This window comes from Panthera leo, chromosome A2 (genome assembly GCF_018350215.1).
Source record: "Panthera leo isolate Ple1 chromosome A2, P.leo_Ple1_pat1.1, whole genome shotgun sequence".
Classification (NCBI taxonomy): Eukaryota; Metazoa; Chordata; class Mammalia; order Carnivora; family Felidae; genus Panthera; species Panthera leo.
Window position 1 is genome coordinate 138,036,978 of NC_056680.1, and position 20,825 is coordinate 138,057,802.

The following is a 20,825-nucleotide window of genomic DNA, read 5'->3' on the forward strand; positions in this document are numbered from 1 at the left end:
CCAAATTGGGTCTCATGTAGTTAGAAAAACGTACTTACACCTAAAGGATATATAAATAAACATCTGTGAAAAGCATACAAATGTTCAGGGCTCTGGGCAGTCTCTAGAGGATACCAGTTGCCTTATCTTTTCATTTAGGCTTCGAATTAATTCCAGCAAACTTTTAGAGTACACCTACTATTTTTGCCTTTGTGCTAGGAGCTCGGCCAGAACAGTAAATAAGACAAACTCCCTGCCATCAAGGAGCTCACAGTCTAGTTACAGAAACCACCAAAGAAACAAGCACGTACAGCGTGACATTTCCAGCGTGGAGGGAGCAGAACGTACGTATTATATTTCTTTTGTATACCCTTCAAACGAGCAATTAAAATAAATCTTTCCGGGCGACCCTGTGAGAGGAGGCACTTCGGTAGTTCCGTGCGGGAGGAACATTGCAAGGTTGAAAGTTCCCCCAAGCAGCTGTGCACAACACCACAGTTTGATTGGAGCCCGGGGAGGGGGCAGGGTCTCATTGGTCGCAATCATGGCTGGAGATTATTTGCAGTCAACTGCCCTAGAGGTAATGGGGTTTGGAACTACTTTGGTGATTCGGTAAAAAGAGAAAGAAAACGGAGAGGGGGGACTCAGCTTACCCAGGAGCCCCCACCACTTGCTGATTGGACCCACTTAGCATCTGCAGGGAGGACAACAATGAAATGAAAAACATTTCCAGGGGTGAACCCCACGGGTCAATCTCCGGCTGTGCGGGACAATGGGGGGTCTGGCCTCCTCTTCTCTTCCAAAAGGATGAAGGAGTCTTAATGAAGAGACATTTTCTCCGCGAAGATTCTAAACCCCAGCGGGTTCCACTAACTCCAGAGCAGCGAAGCCACCGGCAGAGGCCGGGGGGGAGGGGTGTCGCTATGTGAATCGCCACTCTGAGACTCGGGCCCTGAGGGACAGCCGCGTCCCTGAGCCCCTCCGCCCGCTGCGCGCGACCCCGGGCGGGCTGCACGCTCCCAGCGGCGCGCTGCTGCGCCCCCGCCCCCGCCCCCGCCGAGCCGCGGCGCGGCGCGCACACCCGGGCCGGAGCGCGCCCCCGGCACACAGGCGCCGCGCGCTCCGAGCGCTCAGACCGCGGCCGCAGCCGGCCGAGGACAGCAACTCCCGCGCGCCCGCCGGCATGCGCCTGGGCTAGCGGCTCCCGGTTCCCGCGACCACCGCGCGTCCTGCTTACGATTATTCCCGTCTCACTCCCAGTCTCTCTCTCTGCTCGCTCGCGCTCCCTCTCGCTCTCTCTCGCTCTCTCAGACACACTCACATACGCGCACACACACAATCTCCCACCAATCTATACGCCGGAGGAGAAAACATTTCCGTCGCGCCCCCTCCCTCTCCACCGCAAGAAGCTGAGCAGCCGCGTGGTGGGGGCCCTCGGAACGTCTGGAAATGCTAATCCTAAAGCGCTTTCTCGCCTGTATCCAGCTCCTCTGTGTTTGCCGTCTGGGTGAGTGATCAGACCTCGGTGGGGTTCCATCTCCGGGATCGTGTGGGACACTGTGGGGGGGGGGGGGGTTGAGAGCCTTAGATACTTGCTGCCTCCGCCGCCATCTAGCAAGGAGGGAAAAGGCACGGTGGAGCCCACGGGGTCCACGGCGCCGCGGTGGGTGTTCAGCGGCTTGGGAGAGTGCGCCCCTCCCCACCTCGCACCTCTGCCACCTTCCATCCGCCCTCGGGGATGCGAGCTCCGTCCGGAGAGAGAGGCTCGCGGTTCACGGTCCAAGTCCGCCGGGCTCTGCTCTCTCCCGTTTGGCAAAGTGTGGAAAGAGCCTTCTAGGTACACGTAAGAAGAGAATAAAACCAAGGTGCGGGGCTACGTACTAGATCGCGTTTTTGCTTTTAAGTTCATTATGGACTTGAATGGAAAATACACGTGCCCGATGCGAATAACACACACACACACACACACACACACACACACACACACGTCTAAAAGGTAGTAACAGGAACAAGCACCAACCTGACTTTTCAGTGTTTTCCAGTACTTTTAATTTAGTCACATTCAAGTCTGGGCAGTTACCTTAAAAAAAAAAAAAAAGTTTCTATCAAAATTTCTGTCATCGTCTACCACTGCTGCCAAAGTCAGAGGAAAGCTGCAGGTTGATATATTTATTCATGGATTCATCTTTCATCCACCACCTTCCAGGTTATACATTCAATACTGAAATTACATTTTGAAAAAAATATATATTTACCTGGGATGCAGATTCAAGTGTTCTAGTCATTTTCCAGAAGAATTGTTAAGATTGGGTTTTTACATTTTGTTTCAAAAAATCTTTTTTCCTTCATGAAGATTTCCTGTTATAATGGACTATAATAGGTTTGGAGGTATTAACCTGAAAGTCAGAAAAGGTACCTCGGTTTGTGAATACACATATTTTACTCTTTTCCGTTAGAGGATCCCATTTTTTTTTAAATTTTAGATTGTTCATTATAGATATTAACCTACATTTTTATTCAATTGATGGTGCTCCTCTTGGAAAGGTAACCTTTACAAAGAGAAATCATTTTCATGTTCTAACTAATGAGAATTACATTTCAAATATGGTGATAATTGCCAACAGCCCCCCCCCCCCGGTGATACATGGACATAATTTAAATTCCCAGTGCTTTACAAAAATATTCAGGGGTGATGTGATACACAAGGTTGGCATTTAAGACTTGCAGGAGAATCTGGTCCTGGTTTTCTCTAAAACCACAGAGTTAATTCTGGAGGGGCAAAGACATTTTTTGAAAGTGCTGTGCTCATCAAATACACACCTGTTGAATTTGCATTTTTATTATAGATCTGTTTTAACAAGAAAGCTAGGTCGTCTTGGTACTTAGATTATTAGTTAAAGTAAATTTCACTGTAGTACAGAAATAAACCAGAGAATATTGCTTTGTATGCCATCCAAACCACTGCTTTGAATATATTATAAATTTTTAAAAATTGAGTTATAATTTGCATACCATATACTACATCTTTTTTTAATGTTTATTTTTGAGAGAGAGAGAGACAGACAGACTGAGAGACAAAATGCAAGTGGGGGAGGGGCAGAGAGAGGGAGACACAGAATCCGAAGCAGACTCCTGGCTCTGAGCTGTCAGCACAGAGCCCTTGTCTGGGCTCGAACTCACAAACTGTGAGATTATGACCTAAACCGAAGTCAGGTGCTTAACTGACTGAGCCACCCAGGTGCCTCCTAATCCATCTTTTTAAAGTGTATCAGTTCAGTGGGTTTTACTATATTAACAAAGTTGTGCAACCATCACCACTATTTAATTACAGAACATTTCAGTCACCCCCAAAGAAACTCCATTAACAGTCATTCCTTACTGTCTCTGACCCCAGCCTGGTCAACCGCTAAGCTATTTGTATTTTCTGTATATTTGCCTATTTTGAGCATTTCATGTAAATAGAATCATGCAGTATGTGGTCCTTGGTATTTGACCTGGTTCATTTAACATGATGTTTTCAGGATTCATCCATGTTGTAGCCTGTATCAGTATTTCTTTCCTTTTTATGGCTGAATAACATTCCATTCCAGTATTTCCAGTGTGCAAAGTCTTTTTTCAATAAAACATGCTTTATAGCTCATTATTTTGGGTTATACAGATTTTGGTTTATTGGATGCTTTCTTTAATGCTTTGATGATGTAAAATTTAACTACAAAAAATTAAATTAATGTCTACGAGGATCACAAGTTTACATAACGATATTGAATGTAAGCCTGTATTAGAACTCAAAATGTGTTTTTTGTGTGTGACTGACAGGTGACTACTTTTGTATCCCTTCCCATTACAACAAAGTTGACCTTTTACATTGTTGCCCACACTTTGACCTAGGGCCTTGGCAGCCTCAAATGGGGTGAATGTCTTGACCTCAGGGTAACTTGTTTTGAAAAACTGAAGCGTATTATCTACAAATAAGATATGCTGCCTCCATTTCAATTATTTTTCCTCCAACATGTGCTATGGTATTTGTGACTATATTTGTTGCTCATCTTCAGGGTTCTTGGAGCCAACGGGGTGGCCTGGCATATGTAACAGATGCTCAGGAAAGGTCTGTCAACTGAGATGTGCTGTGTCGGATGACAGCTCCAATACAGTTGAGTGTTAGGCTGCCATTGTTACTATCATCCTAGGACAAGTTGTCGCATTCATTAAGGTGTTCTTTGTTAGCAATTAAGAGTCAGTTAGCAAGGAATGACTTTACCACTTTCCATGTTTAAAATGTCCTGATGTTTTAATCTGGGCATATAGACCAATTGCTTCTTTCAAATAACTCTCCAAACAGAAAAAATTACCATTAAATCATTTGGACTGAAAGAAATCCTTTCTTTACAAGCTAATACCAGGGATCTCTGGAGACCAAAGAGGAACATTATGGGTTTTTTTTTTTGGTGGGTGGGGATTAAATATATTTGTGGGTTCATCTCTTTGGGTAATTCTATCAAAATTGGCCCGTGGCCTCTGGTATCTTTGCCAGAACTAGCTAGATCACGGTTCTCACACTAGCGTAAGCATCAGAATCACCAGGAGAACTTATGAAAACACAGATTTAGGGGCTTACTCCAGAGTTTCTGATTCAGAGGGTCTGGGGAGGGGGGGCACTGAGAATCTTGATATCTAACAAATCCCCAGAAAATGGTGATGCTATTGGTGCAGGTCCATACTTTGACAACTACTGAGCTAGTTTAACATTTAAATGTTAGCAAAATTTCTGGATTATTGACAAGTCTTTTACTGTGGAATTGATTTCTGATACCCAACTCAATAGTATTTTTAAAAATCACCTAAGTTAGACAACATTAAATGTTACTCACCTGAAGGAGATGCTTAATCAGAGAGGCAGAAATTAAAGATGGCTCCAAGGTAATTCCCTGAGTGAATTTGGACTTTCTCAAGAATAATTGAGAGGTTTTCTACTAGGTGGAGAACTAATATAATGACTACACAACTCTATCATTATTTAATCTTGACCCACTGAACAGGTAATAGGAAAAACTTCAGTGGCTTTCCTGTGAGGAGGCTAACTATGAGTCACAGAGGAGAGGTAGGTGTTTTAAGAGCTTTTAAGGAATAGTTTCTCTCAACTAAGGAGAACGCAGGATATTTGAATTGAGTTACAGCCACGCAAGGTACTCTGAATTCAAGAGTTTAAACAGTAGTATGAAACATGTAATGAATCAACTTCTGAGCTTTTAAGTCATATCTTACTGCTTTAAGGAACACATTAACTACAAACTGTACTCAATTCCTTTGTGAGAATTAATTGCTTAATTTATCCTGAGTATGGAATCAGTAGAATCCAAAATGTTGTGACTCTCAGTTTGGTCTATTTATTCTCTGAAAACAAATTGTAAACAGGAATAGAAAATACGCATGCTTCTTTCCCTAAGTAATAACTAGTCTCCATTCAGGAAATTAATTACTTTTGATTTGCAGAGGAGCAATTTTCTTTATTTCATCCCTCTCCTTTTTATGTAGACGGTACTTGCTTTCGCTCAGGGAAGTTTGCCAGGATAAATCATTTCATTGATGAATTCACTTATGCTCTCATGCCTGCACTAGATATTTGGGAACTTTCTTTAAGTTTTATGTTGTGGGAATTTTGCTTCTGGCAACAATTCAGGTTCAGGTTTTTCCAGAAACATGAGCTGCATTCCCCCATTCCCCTTGCTCCAAAAAGCTTTGACTTCTGTCTAATCTGGTAGCTTTGCTTGACCGTTCATTTGCCAACTGTTCAGACTACTGTGGAAATGGAACCCCTCGTTCAAAACCGGAGGATCTCAAAAGAAGGGCTTGGTTAAGAAGATGAGCTTGTGTTTTATTTCCATTTACCATCTACTCTGTGTTTTCCAGGGGCTGAATATTTTATGTACGTTTTCTCATTTCATTCTCCCCCAAACTGTTTGAGGTAGGTGTTTTCATTTTACACATTTTACAGCTGAGGAAAGTGAAACACAGAAAAGTCAAATGATTTACCTAGTATCACTCAGCCTGTCTTAGCCTAAGTGTTTCTTCTGCCTCTTGAGCCTGAGCCTTTTTCTATTTTATCTCCTAGGAGACCAGTTTGCTGTTTGGAATTTACTAGCTTACTTCATATGAGATATGATGTTATATCTCACATTCTCCTATGTGCTTTCTTACAGCTCTCCATTCATTATTTTACCCATGTGCTCCCATGTTACTTTTTTCCCTTTAAACAACAGCAACAACAGCAACAACAACAACAAAACAAAACTAAGGCATAATTTTACCCTTTCTAGTGTCCCATCTTGGAAGTTTTGACACATGCATATGGTCACTTAACCACCTTCATCCAGATGTGGCACATTCCCATCAATACTGTTTTAATTACTCTTTCATTATGCATTTCCTAAGTGCCTGACATCTGCTAGGCAGTAATAATTAAGCAGTGTGTAAACCCACAGAGTCCTAACACTCATGATGCCTCCAATGCAGCTGATCTGATTCAGTCCCCACTATGAAAATTTTCTTTAAATCTCACTTTTAAGCTACTTTCTTCATTTAGAACTAGTTGCGAATAGCGGTCTTTTCCAAATCTCTCTTAATGTGTTAAATATGTAAGCTTTCAAATATATTACAGTGTTTCCCACTTCATCAACAAAGTCAGTGGTAAAAGTCAGAGCCAATTTAAACAACACATGCATGTTGGGATTGTGCTTTACTTTTAATGTTTTTTTTTTAACTTTTAATGTTTTATTGGGAGTAATCCCTAGCAACAACTTCAGGTTACAAAAGGAAATCAGTTTTTAACCGCGTTTGTAATTCTTCAGAGAAATGTGTAACAAACTGTATAAGCATTAAGGGGAAAATTATTTGATCATATTGCGCAATCCTAAAACACATATTTTAGAACTGTGATTTCTAATACCATAGCAACTAGGCATATGTGAACATTTAATTTAAGTTTATTAAAATAAACTAAGTCAGTTCCTCAGTCACAGTAGCCACATGTGGCTGGTGGCCCGATGCATTGGGGCAATGCAGATACAGGACATTTCTACCACTGCAGGAAGTCTGTGAACAGTGCTGTTTGGAATTAAAAAAAGCTGATAAAATGTTGTTATTACTGATCAGAAGTTGTCAACTCTACTAAAAACACTTCTAAAGTCATTAAAATTATTTTTAGTGTTGATACATGTAGGCGATTTTTGTCCTTTGTTGCGTCAACTATATAAAAATCACAGAGACATTCTGGTGACCTTAGGTAGAGAGCAGAAATAGATGAAGAAAATTTAATGGCTACTTGGTGGCCTTTATGGACTCAGGGTGAATGGGAGAGACAGCTGCTAGTTCAGGAGTGAGTGTTCTGTCCTCACAGCTCATGTTCCCTAATTTGTTGCAGCATTCACTATATTGCTTTTGCAGTGCCTGTCTCCCCCAACTGGACTGGCTCCTTGAGGGCAAAGACTGTATTTCATTCATCTCTGGACTCAACATTCTTGGATTTAATACCTACAGTTGGTGCTTAATAAATCTTTAATGCATAAGGTCATACAGAGATAATATTGTACAGCTTCATAGCAGTAGTTTTTTGCCCTTGAGATCAGCCAGTTTCCTCTTGTCTTTCCTTCTTTTCTATTCTATTCTATTCTATTCTATTCTATTCTATTCTATTCTATTCTATTCATTTTATTTTTATTTGTTTTAGAGAGAGAGAGAGCACATGAGCAGGGGAGAAGGGCAGAGGTAGAGAGGGAGAGAAGAGAGAGAGAGAGACAGAGAGAGAAAGAGAAAATCTTAAGCAGGCTGCATGCTCAGCACAGAGCCAGATGCAAGGCTCACGCAGGGCTTGATCGCATAACCATGGACTCGTGACCTGAGCCAAAAATCAAGAGTCAGAAGCTCAACCGGCTGAGCCACCCAGGTGCTGCTGGCCTTTCCCACTTTTGATTCTGATCCCAGTCTTTGAGACAGATCTGCATTCACCTTGACCCATCCATTTTTAATGCTACTTCAGGCACCAGGACTTCACTTTGATTCTCTCACATAAGCATCACATAGATCCAGTGGCTATCTGCATAAAAAATGAAGTCCCAATGATTGATCATGCATGTGTAGTAGCAGGAGCAATTTGACATTTAATTATAGATGTCTTAGCATCAATGAAGCTTGGATATGTCCCAGGGAGCAGTATGTATGTGCCTGTGTGTGTGTGTGTGTGCGTGTGTGTGTGTGTGTGTGTGTTTATGAGTGTGTGTGCACATGTTCACCTGTTAGGGAGGAGAAGGTAGTGAGGGTGAGGGGTGGTTAGTAGTGAGAAATGAAATATCTTGAACCCATGAAGACTGCATTTTCAGTCAGTCAAAAGCCATCATATTGGATTAAGTCCTCTCTTGTCACTCTGGCCATAAGAGGTAGTGGCCCAAGGCAGTTCTGGAAACCAGATAAATGACAGGAAGTACAGTTACATTATGTGGATATGCATGCTTTTGGAATTTGTAGTTTTATCATTCATCACAGAGATGATGTACTGAACCTAGCTTAGCCCTGCACATAGAGATGTTCAGCAAATATTTGAATTGAATTGAATTCATATAGAACAGGCAATGACATGAGTTAGAAATACAGAAGTTAAAAATAGAAAAAAGACTTGCTCTTTTTAAAAACATCCTGATGTCTGGATATTTGCTTTATTTTCTCTCACTCACCTTCCTTCCTTTCATGTTTTTATGTATGTGTGTGTGGCTGTTCCCTTCCATATTCACTTCCTTTAAGCACAAATCTAAGACAAAAACAAAACAAAACAAAACAAAACACCTCAACATTGCTCAGCATCTCAATGAAGAGTTAGTTAGGAGACTGATACTATTTGATACCATTATTTAAGAATATTTTTACTGTGTTAATATAATTTGGGGAGCTTTGTAGTTAACACAGTTTTAAAAGTATTGATTAACATTTTTTTTCTTCCCCCAAATTCTAGTATGTTAAAATGGGCACGTTGTTTTGGGCTTTTTTGCTTCTGATATTTGCACACAGATATTAAAGTAAATTCAGTTATTCTGGGTCCTCATTACTGTGAACTTTGTCCTCTCATTCAATAAGCATGCATCAATTTATGTCCACATTGACAAAAGATAGATTTTTTTTTAAGTTTCCCTGGAAATACAGCTTTCATATATTTGAAAAGAATAATTTATTAATTAATAAGCAAGAAAGATTTTCTGTTAAAATATCCATGACAGTGACCACAGACACCTCTCCACTCTTAGAGAATCTTTCTGTCCTTCTCTTTCTCTGCCTTTTCCATTAACATGTACTCCAGAATTTGTATGTTCTTTCACTGACTGGACCACTTGTTTCTTGAATTCTAAAGCTGTAATGTATTTACCTCAAGATGGGGCTTGATACTAGCCCTTTTCTCTGAACTGATCAACTCAGTACCGTGAGTAGGAATAAAAGAAAATGTTGCTGTTTAAAATGACCTCAATTTGGGGCGCCTGGGTGGCTTGGTCGGTTGAGCGTCCGACTTCGGCTCAGGTCATGATCTCACGGTCCGTGAGTTCGAGCCCCGCGTCGGGCTCTGTGCTGACAGCTCAGAGCCTGGAGCCTGCTTCAGATTCTGTGTCTCCCTCTCTCTCTGCCCCTCCCCTGTTCATGCTCTGTCTCTCTCTGTCTCAAAAATAAATAAACGTTAAAAAAAATTAAAAAAAAAAAATGACCTCAATTTTTAGCAGAGATCACGATCACCACCAGAGTCCAGATTATGTGCTTAGAATAATAAAATGCTGGCCATATAAAAAGAACTTTCTAGGTTTTCTCATGGTTTTCAATCGCATTGTCATCAAAAAAGTTAAAAGTTTGTTCCGTAGGGACATTTTCACCGTCTTGCATTTCTTAAATGGGATATATAAAAGTGGCGTTCCCCTAACACAGAGACTTTATCAGACTCTTGGTCTGCCCTGAGGAGCATATTGCACATGCGATATCACTGTTATGTTTGTTTCAGTGCAAAAAAAAAAAAAATGGAAACCATTGATCTAGTTCAGTGGTTTGCAATCCTGGCTGCACTTTGGGAATTACCTGGTGTCATGAACTGACTCTTTGTGTCCCCCCCAACATTACTGTTTTGAAGTCCTACTACCCAATGTGTACAGTATTTAGAGGTGGGGTCTGTGGGAGGTAATTAAGTTTAGACGAGGTCATGAGAGTGGTAGGATTAATATTTTAATAAGAAGAGAAAGAGAAACCAGAGCTCTGTTTCTATCATTTGAGGACAGAGTGAGAAGGCAGCCATCTGTAAGCCAGGAAGAGAGCTCTCTCTAGCTAGCCCCTTGATCTTGGACATCTCAGCTTCTATCACTGTGAAAAATAAGTGTTATTTAAGCTGCTCAGCCTATGGTATTTTGCTATAGCAGCCCAAGCTGACTATATACTTGGGGAACTTTTAAAACATCCTGATGTCTGGGCTCCACCCTGAATCAAGTATATGCGTGGGTGCAGAGCCCAGACATGAATATATTTTTTTAATTCCCCAGGTGATTACAGAGTACAGCCAGAGTTTAAAACCACCATTCTAGGCCAACCTCATGATGCTACTAATCTCAGTTCATTTGTCTTAAGGTAGAGATATTGGCAAGTTTCATGCTATCCTGAAACAAAGCTAGTGCCACAGGACAAAGGCCCTGGAAAACTTCCCATCCCTCTCTCCTCTTCTTAAGGCAGCTTCAGTTTCAGGGTAACCTTAGAAGGAGGAGTAAGGACTACAGTGGTTGACCTCATAGTCTTTGCAAGCCAGAGAAACTTCAAGAGGCCAGACGTTCTTGGAGTTGGTCCAAAGATTCACATCTCTCAGCAGGTGGGAAGAACAATTGCTTGTATCAGGACATGAGCACAGAATAGATTTTATTTTGTCAATGATACATATTCTTGTTGTGCCCTTGTCTTGTTTAGTTTCTTTTTCCATGTATAATTTGTTAGAATCAGAGGTATTTTCTGTCATGTAGCAGATATAACATTTAGCTACATTTTTTTCATTCAGCACTTTGTTTTGTGTGTGTGTGTGTGTGTGTGTGTGTGTGTTTAAAATTACATTTGCATTTTTTGTCAAGTCTAGGCATTTTCTTTTTACTGTATTTTAAAAGGCATTATTTAAAGGCATATATTTAAGAGGCATTTTGTTTTTACTGTATTTTAAAAGCACTAATAGCTCTACTTAAAAGTTAACAAAGGTCTTTTTTACATGGTCCAAACAACTACTTCAACATAGTCATTAATGGTAAAAACACAAACACAAATCAATTTACTGAATCTTTATGGAGCACCTTCCTTGTAATTTCCTCTAGAGAGAGTATTCCTCCAGTGGTCTCCTAAGCTTTTGCAAGAGAGAAAAATCCATACCTAAATAGCTCTCCTACGAAGCAGAGGTCGTAGTATATGAAAGTGTGAGTCGTGAGGCAGGATAGGCTAAATTCACCTCTGGGAAGGTTTCTAAGAGGAGGTGGGGCTGGATGTAAACCCTGCAGGGTGGCTGGGTAGAGCATTAGTAGGGCATCAGTGGCAAAAGGATGGCATACACAGAAGCATGGAATGGGAGTGATTGTGCTGTTTAAAGGGAGAAGAAAAATCGGGAGGTATGTACTAGTGGAGAAGTATCAAATAACAGGTAGGACTTCCAGTGGTTAATCGAATGATTTAGGGTTTGGAATTTATCCAGTATATGATGGTGAACTATTGAAGGGTTTTGAGTAGTGGAATGACTTGATTAGATCTCTTTATTTTAGGAAGATAACTGAAGTATCAGTATAGGGTGGATTGGAGCAGAGTGAGACTAGGGATCAGGAAGCTCAATTTAAAAGACTGTTACAGTGTGACAAAGGGGAAATTTGATAGATCATTTGGAGGTATAACAATACCATCCTCTTTATATAATACTTTAATGATTAACAGGTACATCAAATACTTCACCTCATTTGATATAAGTGCGGTTGGCATAATTACTGGGTCTTGGTGGGTCATTGGTAGTCTTCAAGGGAGTGTCTTATCTGGAAAGTTAAAGGTGTCAAGGACCATATAGAATCAAAGAAATATCCATGAAGAAAAAGTAGAGGCAACAAATACATACTGTTCTACTGAAATTGATAATTGGAAGGAAAGAAATGAGGGAGAAACAGAGCCTGGTAGCTTGAAGATTGCTCATTTATTGAATGGTAGAATTCCAAATTTGTTACCATAAGATGTAGGAGTTGAAGCTAAACATTTCCTCTGAAATGATTAACTCAGGGCCTTGAGAGTTAATAAGAAGAATTGGTACCACTTAAAACGGTCTATTTTTAAAGTTTTTTTCTTTTAAGTAATCTCTATACCCAATGTGGGGTTCAAACTCACGACCCTAAGATCAAGAGTCACATGCCCCTCCAACTGAGCCAACCAGGCACCCCTGAAATGATTTATTTTTATTAATTTTAGTAGAGGTCGTAATAACAACAACAACAACAACAACAACAACACTTTTTTCCCCCCTAAGGATGGAAAGAATTTGAGTATATTCATAGTGTCAGGCTAATTTTATCAAGTCTTATCAAAATTTGTGCTCTTAAAAATAAGCACCAGGTACTATTGAGACATTTCAGTCAGCTGTATGCCAATAAATAGGCTTTCCTAATATCCACAATTTCAGATTGCTTGAAGGTATCATATTCACGTCACATAGACTGGTATTTTATAAATTGCTTGCAAACTTGTGTTTTACATAAAAACAGTGCAATGAAAAAGAATCTATAGAATAATCTTCCCAGAAATTTTAAAATTGATTTTAGCAACTTTTTTAATTCATGAAAAATGCAATAGGATTTTGTTACCTACTGTATGTCTCTTAACATATATTAAGGATACATGAAGTGATAAATTAACAAATCATTTAATTTAGGAAAGCGATAACGTGATGCCTGTCAAGAATGGAAATGTTGGTGTGTGTTAACCTATATAATGAAGTAATATATTTACATTGTGCTATATAAAAGTTGGATGCAAGACTTCTGTATGTAAGAAATATGACTAAATAGATTCTTAATGAGTAATATTTGGTTTTGGTAATATTTCCTTTGATGGTTTTCAGAGCGAGTAAATGACACATGGTATGCATACATATAATATATATTTGTATAAGTATTTTTATGTATTTATGTGTAAATATGCATGTATTGTATATTGTATCTACATGCATATATGTGTATGTGTATGTATATATATACATACACATACACATACACACACATATACACACACACGGTAAATAAGTAAGGAATATATATGTTTTTCTGCTTCCCAATGCTTTTATGCTTTATTTTGAGCATTAAAAGATTAAATCCTTTGGGAAAATTATTCACTGTAATGGTAGGAATTACCTGGGTATTTTCAGCCTTACTTTTTCATGCCTCCAGCACAAAGAAAGGAGAGGGAGAAAGTCTACTTCTTCTGTGAGCTGAATACAGTGCTGTCCCTCTACAAAGGGGTCAAGTCCAGGTGAGATCAATAGAACTCATTTCACCAGACCTTTATTGAACAGCTACTGTGTGCTTAACACTGTGCTTGGACTTCAGTAGTTTTTCTTTTTGATAAGTTAATCTAGTTGCAGGTATCAAATGAACCCTGGTGGGAGCACACCAGAATGGAAAATAATGAAATAAATATTAGATTGTACGAATCAGATTTTAAGTCTGTGGAAAGTCGTATAAAGGGGAGACAAAGATGTAAATTCATTTTTAAAATGTCTCTGTGAGCATATGAGTAGTACTTCCTCCTTTTGAACATGGAACATTTACTTTACATTTCAATAATTTAAGCTTCTTTTGCGTTCTCTCACACACCCTTCCTTTTTTTTTTTTTTTTTTTTTTTTTTTTTTTGTTCTATACAGAACAAAGAGACACATCTATTTTATTCATTTTAGATTATTCACTCAGAGAGGAGCTTGAACCCCCAAATTGGTTGGGTTTTGCAGCTCTAGTCTGAAATGCATTTAATTCTTTTCAATATTCTGCATGGCCACCTTCAAAATAATAGGTAAGCAGCAAAATATATAAATAAAATGTGCAAGTTAGAACACTCTTCTTGTATGGTCTGTTCGACACCTACTGCTAAGAAAATGTCATGTAATTGCCATCGTGAATTCTGTCCCAAATTGAGGCTTCATTTTTGGTGGTGGCAGCTGCTATTCTGTGACAAAGGTAAACTCTTAGTGCTAAAATTTCAAAGAATGACTTGATATGCATATGATTCTTGGCTAAAAGTCTATCATAATGGGGTAAGAATTTTGGACATAGATGTCAGTGCTGTCTGCAGAATGGATTCCTGGAAGGAAGCACAGAGAATGAAATGAAATCACTTTTAATTAGCCAAGAATGTCTAGCACATGTTGCCCTTGAATCCTTTAAGATACAGCACAATCTGGGCATCATCTATCCCACAAGAGAGATGGCATGATCCATCTCCTCGGGCTTCTTTCTTGCCTGCGATTCCAATTTATTTTCTTCCCAGCCTTTCATTACATTGTAGCTATTTAGTATTCTTGGCAGAAGACATCAACAAAACACAAGATGCTTCTTTGTTGCTTAATAACTTATTCAAAATTTTATACTAACCCCTCCATCCTCCCCCCCCCCAAATGATAAAGCACCCATAAAAAAGTATTCCAGTTCCCAGCTTGGCAGGGGCTTCTCAAGGCTGCAGCTCCTCTCTCTTCTTCCCTTCTCCCTCCCCGACCCTTTACATTTTTTAATTAGAATCCTACAGCATCTGTCAACTTGAAAAAATAAAACAACTCTTAGTTTTTACAACATGATAAGAGTTTTTTTTCCAAACATGATAAGAGATTAAGTTGTATTAGACTCAATGCCATTCAAGCAGGTGAAGATTAAAAGTTTTGTAGCCTGATAATCCCTCCACTAATGATAATGGCATTTAAACCCTTTTAAAGTGAGACAGGTTGGGTCTTCTCTGAATGCTGGCAGAGAAAGTGCACCTCTATGCACCGAGTTTTCCCTTAGAGATACATGGAGAGTGCTGGCTTTTTTAATGTGAGGCTTTGAGACTGTAGTAAACAGTCTGCTGGAGATTTGTTTCGGTGATTGCATTACTGGAGAAAACTCACCAAAAATAGGTCATCAAGAAAAGATTGATCCAGACCTTCTTGTGTGGAAGTAATTATGCTTGCTTATTGCATTCTGTTTACAATCCAGTATGCCAGACTATGCAGTTTTGGTGAGAAAATATGTTCACATACAATCCCGTTTAGGATTTGTAGACTGGAGTTTAAGTTCTCACTGTTTGACCCTCTCAAGATTCTTCTACGGTATTCAATAATAGAGAAGGAAAACTTTTTTTCATATATGTTCTTGCTTAGTCGCCTATAAATCTCATACATACATATCAGTTGATCAAAACATAGTTGGAAAGTTGCAGTTTATTAAATATCACTCACACATATGCACAGAGCCACAAAAATAGCACAAATGCTTCCCTGTTAACCTAGGAAATCCTCAGCAGCCTGTTCTCTTGCCAAAATGTATACAGTTGAATAAACACACCGTAAGCATGATTTGTTTGAGGCAAGTTATTGCTCGCCTACGGCCAATGTTAAAAAGGTGTTTGCAAGTTTGTAGCAGTGGATATTGGAATGCTTTTAGGAACTTGCATCTTAGAAGAAGGACTTTCCTTTTACATAGTGTGTTCTTGTAATTGTCAGAAAGAAATTTTTCAGCAGCTGACTTAAGTAATGAAACACAGTAGAGGAATAAGGGTCTCCATCCATGGAAACCATTAAGAAAATAAGGGATGGGATTTTGTGTTGTTTCCACTCATCATTAGAAAGGACCCATAGGTTCGTGTAACCCTTGATGTCATATGATTTCTCTACCCGGGCGTGCAAGGTACTTCAAAGCCTGAACTCAGGCTGCCTGTTCAGTGTGACCTGAACCTCCACACCTGTGCTCCTTCATTTTGGCTCAAGCTTTTCCTTTTTCTTTGGTGGCTTATCGTCCCTTGTGTACCAGTTATCTTTCACCTCCACTGTGAAATCTTCTCTAACACATCACCATTCCTTGCCAGAAAAGAGGAAGCATCACTCACATCATATTTCAGTTGTTTCCATAGCTCTCTTCCCTGAAGGAGTCTGGTTTTAAGAGATGAACACACTGGGCTCTACAGGCCCCTGACCCATGTAATAGGTGCTCAGTAAGTACTTGTAGCATAAATCAGTGAATGAGATTCCTTCCACAGCAGTCACTTAAAAAAACAAAAACAAACAAACAAACAAAAAAACAGGAAATGCAGTAGGACCCATCCTGTCAAATGTGAAATGTTACCACTGCCTCAGACTGATTCAGCACACTTTTTAGCATCAGAAGAAACTTGGGATCACATTTCCAGCATTTGGAATTAGAATTCAATTCACCCTCAAATTCACTCAATCCCTCTTATTTAAAAAAAAAAAAAGTAAAGTAAAAGTAGGTCAATCAAATTACATTCTCATTTTAACAGGTCCAAGAGTCTATATAGATTTTGAACTGAATTGGCACACGATCACGGCAACTTCCTAAGGGCTTTTACTCTTGGCATTCAGACTTTTAAGAAAGAAAATTAAGTGATTGGAATCGAGTACAATAGTGAATGCAGAAGAAGGGAAGAAAGATGACTGTGGCCAGAAACACGAGAGAAAGAGGACTATAAGTTTCTTTATTCTAAGTAGCGGTGGGAGAATCTACTTGTTGGGCTGCACAGCGGATGCACCATTTCTATGGCTAAGTTTTCCCTATGTTTCCTGTCAAGCCAGGGTTTTAATGAAACAAAAAGATACCGGATCCCTCTCGCTAACACCTCCTCATCCCTCCAACACTCCAGCCAGTGTCAGCCAAGAGCATTTCTCTCAGTTCCTTTTATCCTTCTTCTTCTTCTTCTTCTTTTTTTCCTCTTTTTTACCAAGAACAAGATCTGAGATATGTGAGATCCTGTTTGATTCAAGCTAGGAGAAAGCACTGTATATTTTACAGCCACTGGTTACCTGTTGCCATCAATAGCTGTATTGTCAGAGTTTTATCATGGATCCCATGCTTCGACATTTGTGAACAGTATAAGTTTTAGATCTGTAGAGTTAAAGCTATTTTCCTTGGGAAAGAGACCAGTATTCTTGATACCTCAAAGCTTTAAAAAAAAAAATGTGAGAAAAGCAGGGTTATGCCCTGCCCTGCTTGGGGTACTAAGAGAGACATTCTAAAACTACATCTTGTGACAGGAATCAGAATTTGTTCTCTTTGGACTGCTTAGCTTGCTTACAGTGTTGTTGGAGAGTCCATAATAAGACCTGCAAAACACAAAGAGATTATGAGGAAATAGACTTTGAATAGATTACACATAATCACAAATAGATTATGAAGAATAGACTGCTGAAAACAAAAGGCTATCAAGATGGGGCAAAGTTTGATCAAATGCTATAGAAGTTAGTGTTCTGTTCAATAAAAATGATTTATTTATGAGACTGATAGGCAAATAAAAATTATGTGCACAGACTTCTGTAACTTCCCAATTCTACGAAAATAATGATAAGAAGCCCCAATTCAGGAAAACCTGTCCTAGTTAGAATAGGACAAAAGATCCATGAAATACATAATCACATATACTGGGGGAAAAAGGTCATTATTTTAAAATAGTGTAAATTATACTAATATTGAATACTAGATGATTTAGAAAATTATTTTCAAATGTTTGTTTTAATATGCCCAGGACAAAAGGTAATCATTATAATTTAAGAAATACAAAATTAAAAGAAAACAACCCATCTGAGGAAAATAATTATAACATTCATATATTTTATTAGAAGACACTAAAGAATAAAAAACAAGATGACACTGAAGAAAGAGGATGTTTGTTGAAATAAGTAGTGATGCTTGATAGAATATTAACTCTGTTATTAAAACATAGTTTTAATACCAGTTTAAAAAGCTATTATTTTAGAAGTGCTTGAGTCAGCTGGGTATCTGACTCTTGATTTCAGCTCAGGTCATGATCTCAGAGTCGTGGGATTGAACCCCGCGGCAGGCTCCAGGCTCAGGTGGTGTGCAGGCTCGCTCTTTCTCTAAAATAAAATTTTAAAATTAAAAAAAAATTAAAAAGCTACTATTCAAACTTTCTAAAGTTTTATTTATTTTGAGAGAGAGAGACAGTATGAGCAGGGGAGGGGCAAAAAGAGAGAGAGAGAATCCCAAGCAGGCTCTGCACTGACAGTGTGGGGTTTGAACTCATGAACGGTGAGATCTTGACCTGAGCTGAAATCAGGAGTCGGATGCTTAACTGACTGGGCCACCCAGGCTGCCCCCAAAAAACTATTGTTTTATTATATAATAGAGGCAGCAATGTGAGATCTGATGAAGAGCGGGCAAGTAGTGGTAAGCGATGAGTAAGGTTCTTATGGGACTTTGGGAAAATCAGATTTTCAAATACAATTTTATAGGAAATTAATTAACTTATTGAAGTTTTAAAATTATGAACACAGTCAAGAATTAGGTGGATTTAACATTAATTTTTAAGGGATACTGTATTTTCATTCTGTTGTTTAAAGAGACTTTAAATATTTTTGTTATTTAACATGAGGTTTGAGTTAAACATTCAGTATGAGAAGCCTGGCACAAAATTCCACCAATATGGTTATGGTTCTTTGAAAGCAATATTAGTCATCGAGTTATGTGTAGTCTATGTTTTTGGAAAAGCTTACTATGACTCCAGAAGTTTTTGGTAAGAAATTATCTTCTGCGCAAAAGCAGAAGGGACAATACAATCTTAGGTGATGTAGACAAGACTTCTGTGAGTGACTTTGGGAGGACTTCTTCCCATCCTGAGGCAAGGCTCTGTGTGAATGCTTACAGTTAAAGGTCATATGTCTAGCAGCAAAATTATTTTTTTTTAACATTATATACATTCATATTTTAAGTGTTGGTATTTTCTTTCAAATTGTTAGCTTAGTGTAGGATAATACGAATTAATCAGTAAATGCGGTTAAAATAATGGGTGTTCCTTAACATACCGTTATTTTTACCATTAAAAAAAATTCTCTTGACTTCTGCTGCATTTGTCTCCTCCCACTGATCACTGAATTTTTGAAAAGTGTTTCCTGTACTCACCATCTCCATTGGTTCTTTTCCCGTTTGCTCCTGGACTTGGATTCTACACAGGATTCTGTTTCTAACACTTCAAAAAACTGTCCTCATCAATCTCACAAGGGCCCTCAACATTGCTATGTCCAATAGTCAATACTCCTGGCCCTCATTTTATTGATCTACATGCAACTTTTTAAAAAATTTTTTTAACCTTTATTCATTTTTGAGAGACACAGAGAGAGAGAGAGTGCAGGCAGGGGTGGGGCAGAGAGAGAGGGAGGTACAGAATCCGAAGCAGGCTCCTGGCTCTGAGCTGTCAGCACAGAGCTTGATGTGGGGCTCAAACTCGTGAACCATGAGATCATGACCTGAGCTGAAGTCGGATGCCTAAGCGACTGAGCCATCCAGGCACCCCCACCTTTTTTTTTTTTTTTAATGATCTGTAAGCAACTTTTGAGAGCTGTCACTTTGTCTATTGGTGAAGATTTGTTCACTTGACTTCCAGAACACCACGCCTGCCTGGTTTTCCTGGCTGTCTCATTGGCCACCTCCTTCACTTTTGCTGTTTCCTTCTCATCTCCCAACTTCTATGTGTTGGAGTCCCTGAGACTCATTCCTGGGGATACTTCTCTTTCCTGTCTACACTACTTACACTGTTATCCCACTCGTATAGTCTCTACATGGGCGATTCTCAAATTTATATCACTAGACCAGGACTTTTGCCTGCACTGCAGATTACAGAGCCAACCGTCCACCTCTCAAACTTGGCCTGTCCAAACATGATCCCCTGCCCTTCCTCCACCCCAATTCCTAACTTTCTCTGTTTTCTTTATCTCAGTAAATGACAACTTCACTTTTTCAGTTGCTCAGGCCAGACATTTTGCAGTCATTTGGATTCTTGCTCCTCTCTTACAGCCTGCATCCCATCTATCAGCACACTTCGGTGTGCCTCCTGGTTTATCTTTTCTCGTCATCTTCAGCCATCACTGCCATTAGTTAATCTGCCCTCATCTCATCCTTGGGTTATTTCCCTAGCTCTCAACTGGTCTCCCTGCTTTGCTTCAAAATCGGCCCAGCTGATTTTGTTCAGATGTAAGTCAAATCGTGTCACTCCCCAATTTCCTGTTTGACTCAGAGTAAAAGCCCAAATCTCTACAGTTTTCATCAAGCCATGAATGACCTTGTGCCTGCCCTGTTACTTCTCTTCTGGCCTCCCCTGCTCCACACCCTTACTCTGGTCTCACTGGCCTCCTTGCTGCTCCTGAGTCACCCAGGCAGTCTCCTCTGCGCTGTGTTTTTGCTGTTCTCTCTGAGTGAAATGCCCTTCTATAACTCTTTATGTTCTACCCCTTTACCTCCGTTGGTTTTCACTCAGTGGCACCTTTTTATTGAGGACTTTCCTGGCCACCTTGTTGTAAAATTGTAACCATTTCCCCCAGATGGCTTCAATTACCCGGTCTTTATTTTCCTCCTTATGCTTATCACATTTATTTTTCTACATTATATCCTTCCTGTCTCTCCTCATTAATAAGCCTCAGGAGGGTCTGTGTGTTTATTCACTCTGGACCCAGTCCCTAGCACAGTGCCTGTCACAGAATAGGTTCTCAGTGAATAGGTGCTCAATGAATAGGTAAATAAAACAACCCCCCCCCTTTTTTTTTTAGTTTGATTTTCCTTGAATTCTA

At 39.5% G+C, this 20,825-nt stretch overlaps 1 protein-coding gene across 4 annotated transcripts in view; it reads left to right on the top strand.

Moving 5' to 3' along the window:
* Positions 1–1,134: 1,134 nt before the first annotated feature.
* Positions 1,135–20,825, top strand: part of PTPRZ1 (protein tyrosine phosphatase receptor type Z1) — a 184,135-nt gene continuing 164,444 nt past the window's right edge. For all 4 annotated transcript variants that reach the window (XM_042923142.1, XM_042923149.1, XM_042923159.1 and 1 more), the window contains exon 1: positions 1,135–1,486. In XM_042923142.1, the coding sequence (XP_042779076.1) occupies positions 1,429–1,486 (58 nt within the window). In that variant the 5' untranslated portion in view covers positions 1,135–1,428. The remainder of the gene's footprint in view (positions 1,487–20,825) is intronic.